The 13,511-nt window shown below is 42.9% G+C and overlaps 1 protein-coding gene and 1 long non-coding RNA gene across 2 annotated transcripts in view; one reads left to right on the top strand and one right to left on the bottom strand.

The window, feature by feature from the left end:
* The window catches only part of LOC129333779 (uncharacterized), a 28,901-nt gene extending 27,191 nt beyond the window's left edge, over positions 1 to 1,710 (bottom strand). The window contains exons 1-2 of the long non-coding RNA XR_008597453.1: positions 1,670 to 1,710; positions 773 to 858 (exon numbers count right to left, since the gene is read on the bottom strand). This is a non-coding gene — a long non-coding RNA (uncharacterized LOC129333779). The remainder of the gene's footprint in view (positions 1 to 772; positions 859 to 1,669) is intronic.
* A 500-nt stretch (positions 1,711 to 2,210) lies between these two features.
* The window catches only part of HMGN3 (high mobility group nucleosomal binding domain 3), a 32,919-nt gene continuing 21,618 nt past the window's right edge, over positions 2,211 to 13,511 (top strand). The window contains exon 1 of the mRNA XM_054974294.1: positions 2,211 to 2,478. Within this exon, the coding sequence (XP_054830269.1) occupies positions 2,464 to 2,478 (15 nt within the window). The 5' untranslated portion in view covers positions 2,211 to 2,463. The remainder of the gene's footprint in view (positions 2,479 to 13,511) is intronic.

Below are 13,511 nucleotides of genomic sequence, written 5' to 3'. Positions count from 1 at the left end.
AGTTCTATCTTATTCCCAATGCTGTTTAACATCTACATGAAACTGCTGGGAGAGATCATCAGGGGATTTTTTGAAGTAAGGTGCCACCAATATGCAGGTGACACCCTGCTCTACTTGTCTTTAACAGCTGAGTCAGGTGGGTTTGTGGAATCCTAAACAGAAGCCTGGAGATGGTAAAGGAATGGACGATGCAATACAAAGCAATTGTGCACAGAGTATGTTTAACAACCACCTTATACTGGAAACCTACCGATTGGCAAATATATCTACATGCCTCTAGCCACCATCCTAAACACACAGAACAATCCATTGTCTTCAGCTAAGCTCTATGTTACAACTGCATGTTCCAATCCCTCTGACAGAGACTGTCACCTGTATGATCTACTGTACCTACCTGATGTAGTAAGGAAACAGATCGACAAAGCCAGAATGGTATCAAGAGATAACCTGCTAGAAGACAGGCCCAAACAAAACAACGATAGAACACAACTGGCGGTTGCATACAGCTCTCAGCTCAAACCAGTTCAATGCATCATTAATGACTAGCAACCTATACTGGACAATGATACTCTTCTCTCACAAGCATAGGGAAGCAAACCTTTTCTTGCACACAGACAGCCCTTTAATCTTAAGCAACTTTTCACTCACAATAATGTACTTCTTAATGCAGACATGGACTCTGGGACCAGGGCTTGCAATGAACTAGGATACTAACTCTGTCCCCATATTCACCTTGACAACACAATACCAGGACCTAATAACACCATCATACCATTGCAGGTTCATTCCCTTGTTCGTCTTCAAACGTTATATACGCTATTTTGTGTCAGCAATGCTCTTGGACAAACAGGTCAGTACCTATGCAAAAGAAAAAATTGACATAATCTAACATTAAGATTGCAACACTCAAAAAACAGTGGGAGAATATTTTAATTTCCAGGACATCCATTCACCTTGGGGCAGCCATTGGATGGGTCACCAGACCAAGTAACTTTGGCCTTGTGGGTCACCGCACTCAAAAGGTTGGGAACCACTGCTCTATGGCATTGTTCTTAGCTGAACCCCCTCCTCTCCTCTCCCCGAACCCCACTCACCCCCAAATCTCAAGAAATTTCTAGATTGTACCTCTGTTCACTGTAGTAATGCTACAGTTTATGAGGGGGGGGGCTACATGGAAGAGATGTACTTTGGGTATATATGACATTGCAAATGAATTACTAAGCAAACAGAAGGCCAAAATATACATTCAGCCTGGTGGATCACAGAGTTTTCTAGGATTCAACTGTTACAATGCAAAGTCAGAAAGCTAGGACATTAGTTAATCATTTTGCTTTCCTTTAGTGCATCAGTCCATTAAAACTACTGAGATATCTTGGTGAAGATATTTAGTGAAGATAGCCATTTCTTCCGGAACAGAGAACACAGGCTAATCGTAGTAATTGGAAACTCCTCTTAAATGTGTTGCCTGAAGTTCACAACAATGCCATTGGCAGTAAACACCCTCAAGGCAAAAAACAACCTTAAGTATTCAAAATATAATCCGTGATGAAGAAACCAACCCTACAGATTTATTGTGCAGTGCAGAGGTACAATACACAAAACACTGTATACTTTAATACTTATATGCAACACATTTTATATAGACATGTATATATACAGCCCCACTCACCTCACAGAGTGATCGTCGTCAGATTAAGCACACACTTTGTATGTGGCCTTAAGTTGTCCTGAAGGGCGGTATATATATCTAATGTTATATAATGCTTATGGCAAAATGTTAATGCAGCTTAACCAAGAGGGCTCTAGTCTACTAAAGTATATGCATCAAAGTGCGTTAGTATTAAAAGACTCCAATCTTTGCTGCAATTACTAGACAGTAATCTTTCCTTGGGGAAACCTGTTGTGCAAACGAGGAGGGGGGAATCCCTTCCCGATCCATCCTCGCTAGCCTGGGTCGAGCAAAACAACTATAACCACCTACATCCGACCGGATGCTTCGGTTCTCCAACTCCTTTTCCTTTGGGTAGCCTCCGACAGCCACCACAGGCCCGCCAACTGCAAGAGGCTGCGCGGCCCCAGCCTGCCCGGCATCTGAACCGTAAGGACTTCCCCTCGCGAGTCTATTCCCCCGCGAGGGAGGAAGGGCGGGAGGCCGGCTGGGAGGAGGGGACGACCGAATTGGGGAACCAATGGCGAGCCGGAGCCCCCGCCCCCTCCTCCTCCCTCTCCCGTAGCCGAGGTGGGCGATCGCGAGTGGCAGCGAGCGGGGGCTGCTGTTTTCTTGGGTGTCGCCTGGCCAGGGTCGAGCGAGAGCCCGGCGGCTCGTCGTGCGCAGCGTGGAGATCTCGCCGCCGTCGGAGAGCTCTGCGCTTGTGCGGCGGCGACAGCAGCAGCGGCGTCGGCGACTCGGCGAGAGCGCGGCGTCTTTCTCGCTCCGCTTCGGCTGCCCACAAAAGGGACATCATGCCGAAGAGAAAGGTAAAAGGGCCGATTGCAAATGTTAGGGGCTCCCAGCTTTCCAGATTGCAGGGGCGGGAGGGAGGGGTGGGGAAGAAGGATGGCGCCCCCTCGTATTCTGCAACCCACCGATTGCCCTGGCCTGGGGGAGGCCGCGGATCCTTCGCGACTTGAGGGGTTTTTCCCTGCCTGTTGCAAAGGTGACAGCGGCTGGCTTGATACGTAGGTCGGTAGGGCAAGAAAATGTCTATTTGGCACCTAGGATCTGCGTGCCGGGGGAGAAGGAGGCAGGCAGCGGCGCGTCGGTGCGCCCCGCAGGCCGGTCTGAGCTGTCCCCTTGAATCACAACGGAGTGCCGCCGCTCTGCGTGGGTGCCCCTCCCGCAGGCTGTGGCTGCCGCTTTGCTTTCTTTCTTCTGCCCCCAGGGAGGAGTTCTCTGCTTGCAAACTCCCAGCCGTTGGCTCGGCACAACTGTGTGTGTGTGTCTGCTTGGAAAATGCGCCCCCCCCCCCCCGGCCCTTTCCCCCTCGAGAGACCGTGTCTCCGGCTCGCTTGCTTCTCTCTTGCAGCCTTGAGAATAATGGTGGCTCCAAGGTAACAGGAGCGCAAAGCCATGTTGAAACCAAACTACACCCTTCCCCTTGGCTCCGGTGACAGACCCGTATGTACCAACTCCGGTGTCAGTCAGGGCAGGGGCCGAATAGACGGGGCCTTAGGCGAGCCCGGGCCGGGGAGCTGCTTACGGCCGCTGTGGCACAACAACAGAGTTTCTAAAGAGCACCAAGGGAGACAACAGGGAGGAGCGTTTGGCACCCTTGAGATGGAGGGAGGGGAGAGCGAGTGTGTCGCTGCTGCACCCTCGCCAAGCCTGGCTGGCCTCGGAGAGTTTCTTCAGATGCCTGCATTTTCCTCCCGCCTTCTTTCCAGTTCCTCAGGGCTTCCTCCCTCTCCATGGCTGTTGCTTGGCTGTGTTGTACTTGCCCTCATTTCAGATCTCTCCTTTGCACACTTGTATGTGTGTTTTGTGATCAACTGGTGGTATATGTGCCTTGCTCACCTTTCGAGGTGTTTTATGTAGAAGCTGCTGAACTCTTTGCTCCTTTACCAAAATCTCACACCTAAAATATTCTAGTCAAGTTCTAAGTAATTCTTGAGGTTTGCATCTGAGCAAATGCGTGAAGGATCATAGACCAAGATGGTGCCTTCAAGTCATATAAGAGGTGGGATAGATGCTGAAAAGTATGCTAGTCCATTTCAGAATTTGGATTGATGAGTTTTGGTAAATCGGAAAGAATGTGTTTAAATGAGAACTGTACCATAATTGAGTCTGGTCCTCATCTCTTAAAATTTCTTGTCGCTTCAGCTTAATTTCTGGCCCTTTACACCTCCTTTACTCTTCTAACAGTGCAATCCTAAACAGAATAACACCCTTCTAAATCCATTGAAGTTGTTGGACTTAGTAGGACATAAATCTGTTTAGGATTATTATTTGTAAATTTCCAGCATGATAATAAATGAAAATTATTTCACCATGTGGAATTTTGGCCCTAGTGTCTGTCCAAATTATGTTGTTTTTAGTATTAGTAACTTCTAAATTATTTTAGTTTTACCTTTTGCATGAATCCTATAGCACGGAAAGGTATTTCGCAGTAGTTGAAAGAACCCTTTATTGTAACCTTTAAATTTACCACCTAATAACGTACAGGGATGGCAGATCTCAGTGATCAGGCTGCTGTTCCTTAAATCACTAGCTGTAAATCAGGATTACTAGGCAGTGGCCTACTTTATAGGGTTGTTATGAGGATTAATGGAATGATGATTATAGAACTATTTCTTCATTTAGAATTTTGAAAAAAGTATTAATGGAAACAGAAGACAGTTTCTTCTGTTAATCTATGGGTATCTGAAGCAAAATTTGGTTCCAGTAGCACCTTCAAGACCAACTAGAGTTCATGGAAACAAGGAATCTGGTCAAAAACTAAGACATGAAGAAATTTTACAGTTTTAGTATTTTTAAAAATTAAACTGGCACCTTTCTGTTATACAGTAAAACTGTGGGTTCATCCCACAGTGCTACTGTAAGAACAGAAAAGCCTTTGGGCAGAACCAAATCTTGTGGGTCTTGCTTATGGAATCTACATCCCGTAGGTGTTCCAAATGACCCCCCCCCCTTTTATCAAGATGTCAGTGCTTCAGGATGAATCCGTGGAAAAGCAGCTCCTACCGTGTCTGTGTAAAGAAAACCAGAGTTGCTATAATTATGGACTGGGTTTGTTTATTTAGGTGTTTATGTCTGAAACACTACACGCTGCAAAGAGCAGTGTATGTTGTATTCCTGAAAGCCTTTCAAAACAAAAAATTCCTTGTGTTTAGTAAAATTATACACTGTAGAGAGTGCTATGCTAAATCTTTCTCTCTGATGATGAGCTAATCTACTACATAATGTATAATAGAAAAGAGTCCAGTAGCATCTTTAAGACTAACCAACTTTGCTGTAGCATAAGCTTTCGAGAATCACAGTTCTCTTCGGCAGATGCATGATGAAGAGAACTGTGACAAAGAGAACTGCATCTGACAAAGAGAACTGTGGTTCTCGGAAGCTTAAGCTACAGTAAAGTTGGTTAGTCTTAAAGGTGCTACTGGGCTCTTTTCTATTTTGCTACTGCAGACTAACACGGCTAACTCCTCTAGATCTACATAATGTGTAGAATCACTCTGAAAGCTGGGCTGAGATTTTGGGTTTCCTAACTCCAGCATTGGAAGCCACAAAAAGCTGGAAGCAGCCCATCATCTCTAGAATAATTTAAAGCCACGTAAAACTAATGAATAAGTTAATTAGCCATTTAAGCCAAATACTCTTTAAAAAATTATTTTAATAGCAAACTTGATGGACTTGTGCCTATCAGTAGAGAAGTGAAATAGGATCACCCACAGACAATGTAAGGAGTTCTGAATACTTGGGGAGTTTTTTGGGCACTTCTGGCAAAATGGCATGATGAGGACTGAGTGGCTTATTGCCTCTCATGAGCCACCAAGTATTGAGGGTGGTTAAACATCAGCTGAAGGGGAGGGGGATAGCAAGTGGGTGAGGGGTGGGGAATTGGCTGCTGGTACCACTACAGTGCTAGAGTGCTTTTAACTTATGTTGTAATTTAATGTTAGCCAGGTCATCCATGAACAGTTTGCCATGCTAGGCTTTTGTACAATGCCTAGATATATGGAACTGAAGTCATTTTTAGCTAAAATACTATGGACATAACTCAGTAAAACTTTTAATTCCAATTATTTTAGTGGGGTTGACTTAGAAGGGTGTAATTCTGCTTAGGATTGCACTGCCAGGTACATAGGCTTGAAGCCTGCTGTGTCTCTTTCCACTCACGTCTACTTATGCATGGGTAGGGGAGCAATTTTTGCTGATTCCCCCCTCTCATTGCAGCTCCCTACTTTGACTCCCATGATGTTCCACTGACCCACAGATGCACAATTTTAGGGAGCATAGTAGACAGCAGTGGGGAATGGGAAAGTGTCGCGCATACAGCACAGTTCCGTTTACGCTGCATAGAATCCAAGCCTTACTGAGCTACCATTGCAGCTGAAACGAGTGGGAATAAGAAGTGTTTAATTATACTTGGAATGTACACTATTTATTGTTTCAAATTACCTATCTGATTCTTGGCTTGGATACTTTAAAATGTTGCTGTAAAATCCTGTCTCAGCCACAGATGTTGGTACATACTCATCCATTTGGTTTACTATACGGAATAGACAACGTGCATTGTATTTCAGGTTTCTTTTTTAAAAATTCAATTAGTTTATTTGTTTTTTGTTATGGAATTAAGAAGGCAAACAACTGGAAGGTATTTAAATATAATTTATGTGCCAGTCATAAAGCCATTTATTTATATTATTACATTATTTCTAGTGACTCAAGGCATATTACGCAAATTAAAAGCCGTTAATAAGCACAACACAAACCTTTATACACTTACAGCAAAGCTACAACAGCACCTCCTATGAAAATGCTCTTCTGAAATGCTCAGTCTTACACATTCTCCAAAATGAGAGTAGTGTGGGGATATTCCTGACCTCATCAGGGAGGTTGTCGCTAGGTGGGGCCACCACAGAGAACCTCAGGTATTAGGCAGCCAGTGTTCTTACCCATTTGCACCATGGCACCTTCAGAAGACCCTAATTAGATGAATTAAGCTGTTGCAGTAAAGCATGTTGGGACAGGTCCTGCAGATATGTGGGCCCCAGGCTGTGAAGGACTTCATGGATGATAACTAACACCTGATTTGAACTTGGAAACTTATTAGGAGCCAGTGGAGTGACTGTAAAACAGGTGTAACATGTTCACTCCACCTACTTCCTGAGAGTAATAGAGCTGCACTATTGTGTGCCAGCTGAAGTTTCTGTCTTCAAAGACCATTCCACGTAGGGCACTTTGTAATAGCCTAGCCTTGAGGTTACTGTGGCATGGATCCTTGTGGCCAGATTGAGGTAAATAGAGGTCGAATAAAGCCTTTTTTTCACAGCTGAATTGAACTATTTCTCTGGCAATAATGTTGGGTCAAGTATAACTTTGAAACTGCTAATGGAGTTAGCAAAAGGCAGCCGAACGCCATCAAATGATGATCCTGCCACCCTGCTACACTGATCCATGCTACCATAACCTCTGTGTTGGACTATTGTGATTCACTTTACATGAGGCTGTCTTTGCATATTTCTCGGAAGATCCAGCTGGTGGGGAATGCTGCGGCAGGCCATCTTTCTGTGGTTAGCTGGTCAGAACTTATAACTCCAATGCTGTGTCAACTGTACTGGCTACCTGTTTGTGTCTGGGCTGGATTTAAAGTGCCAGTCATCTTTAAAGCTCTTCATGGCCCAGGACCCTCATACTTGTAGAACCGCATATTACAGTATACTTCCCTGTACCATTTATGCTTTTCAAAGAGTCTTCTTCTTAAGGTGTCCTTACTTATGACTGCATAGCCACAGCAAGATCACAGGCCTTTTCTGTTGTTGGCCCAGTCTTTTGGAATGGCCTGCCAAAGTGGGTGAGGGGAGACACCTTTCCTTGCTACATTGAGGAAGGCATGTAAGGCATTCCTCTTCCAGACAGCATTTGGGGCTGGGTGAATTTTTTCAGAAGACCGGGCTGTGAGTTTGCTGATCCTGTGTGTTTTAATCTTGGGGTGTGTAGTGGTTAAAAGCACGGGACTCTAATCTAGAGAACTGAGTTTGATTCCCCACGCCTCCACTTGAAGCCAGCTGGGTGACCTTGGGTGACCTTGGCTCTCTCAGCCCCACCCACCTCACAGGATGATTGTCATGAGGATAATAATGGCATACTTTGTAAACCGCTCTGAGTGGGCATTAAGTTGCCTTGAAGGATGGTATATAAATTGAATGTTGTTGTTATTATTAAATTGGTGAATTATATATTTTAATTTGTTTTAATTTTGTTAATATGCCTTTGCAACTTGGTTTGTACACTCTGTGCTGTGTTGAGTCCAAGGAGATACGGCAAGATAGAAATATTTTAAATAAGTATGGGAATCCCAATAGCCTCAAAGACTGCCAATCAGCATTGCCTGAGTCAAAGCGGATTCTTATTAAATATGTAAGTTAGATTATAACTGTAGGTCTGGGATAGGCTTGGCTTCAAAACCCCACTCTGATATTTAGCATCTTGAGTGGCCTTGGACCTGTTAATATTCCTCATCCTAACATACCTTAAAAGGTTGTTGTGAGGTTATGATGGGCAGGGGAGAGCCATACACTCTGCATTGGGGTCCTTAAAATCAAAGTGATAGATAGGGTATTCTAAAGTCTCAGATATTATGCTGACTGGTGTCAGAGCTTCCATGCACTCCAACATTACTTTGAGGTTTCTGGCCCAATTTCCCTCCTCTGCAATGATAGAATTCTGCATTCTTGCAGTTGTATAATGTCATACGTACATTCCGGTTTGAACCTGGAGTACTTCATAGGATGCTTTATGATCCTCCTCACATGCTAGGGTCTTTGAAGTGAACTCAGCTTCAAGGTATTTGTCTTTATGAGATTAAGCAGGGAGATAAGTTGGGCATTTTTAGTCAGCGTACCTTTTTTGCAAAAGAGGACCTCCTCTCTTCCCTTTCCCCTCCAGTCTCATGGTTAATTTCTTTATTAATGTTATTTTAAAAAGCCTTATTATTGTTGTTGTTTGAAAATGCTACTCTGATTTTATGAGAGAGTTTTATCTTCCTAAATAATACTTAATTATTATATTAAAGACCTGTTCCTTCAAGGGGAGTGCAACCCCATCCAGAAGGAGTGACACCTTAAATGCCACTAATCAGTAGCACTTTCTTCTTGTTGGGATTTTCAGTTTGTTAGCCCGTATCCTGTCCAAAACTGCTTTCAGGTACCGGTTTACGGTTTCTGTTGCCCTCCTGAGATCAGCTGGAAGGGTGAGATAGAAATGCGTGTCATCTGCATATTGGCGACAATCTGGTCCCATTCTCCAGATTACCTTATCCAGAGGTTTCATGTAGATGTTAAAAAAGGGCATCAGCTGTAGCCTTGAACTGGCACTAGGCCTTTAATCCTGTCTTGAAGACTCCTAGAAGAACAGGTCTCAATCACAGGGATCTGTTAATGTAACCTGGAATCGTAGTTTGTGGGGCCAGTGTCTGAAGTAGCACCTACACAAAGGCTTTCAATCTTTGTTTATAAGGAGAAATTTACAGGGAGCGTTTCCAAATGTGTTCTTTACATTTATCTTTTTATAGTCAAAAGAAAGAGCTTCTGATTTGTACTCTATAACACTAAACAGTATTAGCAAGCTGATGTATAGAATGCAGGATAACCAGTGCAGAAGGTGCTGTGCCAACTCCACAGGGCATGCGGGAAATTGCTTTTGGGGTTCAGTCAAACTCTTTATGGGATACACTATCCCTTAAAGAGACGGCACCATCCTACACAGGACTGAATCACATACTTTAATGTTTGGATAAGCTAAAAGATGAAATAAAGTCTGATAATATCAACTCCATACCTTTGTGAACTTTTCCTTACAACTAAAGTGAGATTAGCCTCTTTTTCCTTGTCTGTGTGTATGTGTGAACAATAATGCACTCAAATAATGCTATTATGAAGAAAAGAATGGAAATTTAGATTTAGTCAGGAGTTTTTGCTCAGTTGGTTTCTAGATGTGTTTAGAAGTTTTGGTCATCATCTGTGGACTAGGAGAAGCAATTGTGAACATTTGTGCAAAGAGGTTTCTATTGATGATGAAACTGAAACAAACAAGACCAAGCTCTGGGATCTTCCTGTTCGATTTACATCTGTGTGCATGCCTGTTCTGCTGCCACATAATGAAGTAACAAACAAAGAAATGGTTTGAGTTAGCATGGGTAAACCAGAGGGCCAGAATGATACTTATAGCCTGGAACAATGTCTTTTTTCAAACTCTTGTAGACTATCATACACAGGGCTTTTTTTCTGGGAAAAGAGGTGGCGGAACCCAGTGGGTTGCCCTTGGAGAAAATGGTCACATGGCCGGTGGCCTTGCCCCCTGATCTCCAGAGAGAGGGGAGTTGAGATTGCCCTCCGTGCTGCTGAGCGGCACGGAGGGCTGAGCGGCACGGAGGGCAATCTCAACTCCCCTCTCTCTGGAGATCAGGGGGCGGGGCCACCGGCCATGTGACCATTTTCAAGAGGTTCCGGAACTCCGTTCCCCCACGTTCCTGCTGAAAAAAAGCCCTGATCATACACAATAAACAAATGCACCATAAACATGGTTGGATGAGGCCAACACTTTGATCACTCTGAAATGCCTATAAGAGTAATGCATTTGTGTTGTCCTTTAAGAAAAAGAGGAGCCAAAATCTGTCATGTGATAAGTAGCGTGGAACATTGATTTGCTATACATATGCAGAAAAATTATTTTTAATACTGTTAAGACCATATTTATAGGCCTGGTTAATAGACAATAAACACTAAAAGACTGCATGTTGTTTCTTGGCTTAGACGTGGATTTCAGTTGTTCCCTTGTTGTTAAAATTTTGACTCCATGACTTTTTACAGCTTTTAAAGATTTGTTGTTGAAACTAGCTGCAGTTTCTTTTCTTTAATTTTTTTTTTTTTTACAAAATTCTCAGACATTGTAATATTTTCTGAAATAAGGAAAACATGTTGGATCAGTAAAGCATGCAGATGTAATTGTCATGATTCTTACTGTGAGACCCACCCTTGTGGTGACACAACATTTTCACAACTGAGCCTCATACTCTCCAGTCCTCCTTGAAAATTCCCACTCCTTTTTGTGTGATTTAGCATGTCTTGTATAGACAGTTTCCTCAGTCGCAACTGAGTTGGATCCGTATATACAGGGTATAGTTTCAGGTGGATAGCCATTTTTGTCTGCAGTAAAACAGCAAGATTTGAGTCCAGCAGCACTATGAAGAACAAGATTTTCAGGGTATAAACTTTTGAGAGTCAATGTATCTGATGAAGTGTCCGACGAGGGGTGCTTTAACTCACAAAAAGTTTATACTCTGAAAATCTTGTAGGTCTACAAGGTGCCACTGGACTCAAATCTTGCCATTTATAGGGTATGTTTCAGTTATGATTTCAGAGTATGACAGCAATTTGGGACTGTGGATCTTAAGTTGAGTGCCTGCTTTGCTTGCAGATGGCTCTTTGTTCACTCCCTGACAGCTCCAGTTTAATACTAGTAGATGTTGGGGAAATCCTTCTCTGTCTGACACTCTGGAGAGCTGCTGTCAGTCAGAGTAGACAGTACTGAGCTAGGTGAATTGTTATGAGGAAGGTTTATACATATGTTTACCGTCTTGGGCGGGCAGTAAAACTTTTTTGTACAGAAGGTAAAGCACAAAATATATGATGTTTATTTCCCCTGTGAATGTCACCTAATCACTTAAATTGCTGACTTTCTATTCAGAATACAAGGAAGCAGGTGCATGATACTTTTTTGATTTCTACTTCCATATCCTGTGCCGAACAGGATTTCTATTTCCATATCATGTGCTTTTTAATAACTTTAATATTAGATTTATATACCACCCTTCAGAACGATTTAATGCCCTCTTAGAGCGGCTTACAAAGTATGTTATTATTATCCTCATGACAATCATCCTGTGAGGTGGGTGGGGCTGAGAGTACTCCAAGAAGCTCAGACTGACCCGTCACCCAGATGGCTTCAAGTGAGGGAGTGGGGAATCAAACCTGGCTCTCCTGCCATTCTTAACCACTACTGGCTTAAGTGCACATGTGTCATTCACATCTGACATGATGTATGTATTTTGTACTTTGATTTTGTGCAGTTATTTTGTGTCTTTATTCAGAATAAGCAGGCTTCCTGCATAGTTTTTCTCCCTGTTGGTTCTAGTCCTATACTGCTTCGATTTATCTTGATTTTCACACACATTTTTTGCCTTTAGTTTTCACATTGGATTTTTTTTGTTTCCCCCCAGTTTTTTCCATGATTTTTTGATATCTCTTTTACCCCAATCTTTTTCTGGAAGCTGATTTCTTCATCATGCATGTTTCTTTTGGTTTTGTTTCTCTCACTCCCACCCATGTCCAACCCACTTTTCAACAAATCAACATTCTTCATCATCAAACCACCCCTCCCTCCACTTTCCTCCCCCCTCCTGGTTTTGTTTTCTGTCTTTTAAAATCATAATTTTCATAGTGTTCTATCAACCTACCATTGTAACAGTACATGCCGCATTCCCAGCTTTCTTGCTTGCTTGCTTGCAAAATTCTTGCAAAAGCCCTGATGGCCAGGGAGGTGGGCATTTCTGGAACTGGTAAAACCTGTGCATTTTGAAAAGCATGTAGCCACAGCTGCTCTGGACTCCATCCCAACAGAAGTCAGTTTGCCCTGCCGGTGCCGGCCTCTGCCTCCTTGCTCTGGCTCAGCCCAGGTGAGGATCTCTCCTTTGGACTGCTGGGGTGGGGGTACTTAGGTATGAGTGTCAGAATGGCTCCCCTTTTAGGCTTTCCCATGTAGAGACTTTCTGATATGTTCATTTCAATCTTTAAAAAAAATCTGTCCTTATATTTATATAACATTATAAGCATGTGCAAAAAATAAAAAGGGTGCGTGTGCTGCAATATCATTGATAATGCAACAAATGACGAACGCTCTCACTTGAAAATCCTGATTATTTAAGGCACGAGCAGAACAATATAAACTGACTCCACAACTATAAAAATAAAAATGGAGGGAAGATTTGAGGGAGAACCATACCCAAACCAATTCCAGTGTTTGGGGATCAATTGCTAAGAAAGTCAGGAATAAGTCAAGTGTATAGAAAGGCCCAATCTTACTTAATGTAGTGTGGGCTTATTGCTAAGTAAGTTTTCTAAGATTGCAGTCTCTGTGTGCGGTTAAAATGCCTGGAGGTCTCAAAAAGGAAGAAGGACAAGGATTCTTCACAGATTCATGTTAGCTTACTTCAAAAGAGGGAAAGGTAAAATTTCAAGAGCAAAGTGAAGGGCTGAAAACAAATCAGCAGTAGATCAGGTGACTAGTTTGTCACATAAATTGTTTATATTGGAGCTGGACAAATGTGGACATTGTTATAGGCAGAAATTGCATACTAATGAGTCCTGCTGCTGAATGACATCATATTCTGGAGATATTTTTATCTCATCCTTCTCCCAAAGAGCATAGGATAATACGGATCTACTTTGGACTATTTTATCATCACAATAGCCCTATCCTACCTGTGAAGTAAGATAGAATGGGAAGGAGTGGCCAGTACAAAGTCAGCCAGAGAATTTTATGGTAGACTAAGAAATTGAACCAAAGTCTCCTAGGACCTACTACACCTCACCGGCTCTCTGGGTTTTTTCTTGCAACGTATACCATGATAGCAAAGATTAGCCTTCTCTCATTAGTCCCATCTGCAGGTGTGGTGGCGCTTTTTAAAAGTTATGCCTACCTTTCCATGAGCTCAAGATGGCTTCCAAACTGAAAAATGGCTCAACAGTCCATTAGAACAGTGTTTTTCAACACATAATAACATTCAATTTAT

The sequence above is a fragment of the Eublepharis macularius genome, chromosome 1 (genome assembly GCF_028583425.1).
Source record: "Eublepharis macularius isolate TG4126 chromosome 1, MPM_Emac_v1.0, whole genome shotgun sequence".
NCBI lineage: Eukaryota > Metazoa > Chordata > Lepidosauria > Squamata > Eublepharidae > Eublepharis > Eublepharis macularius.
This window is presented reverse-complemented; position numbering and strand designations above follow the sequence as displayed.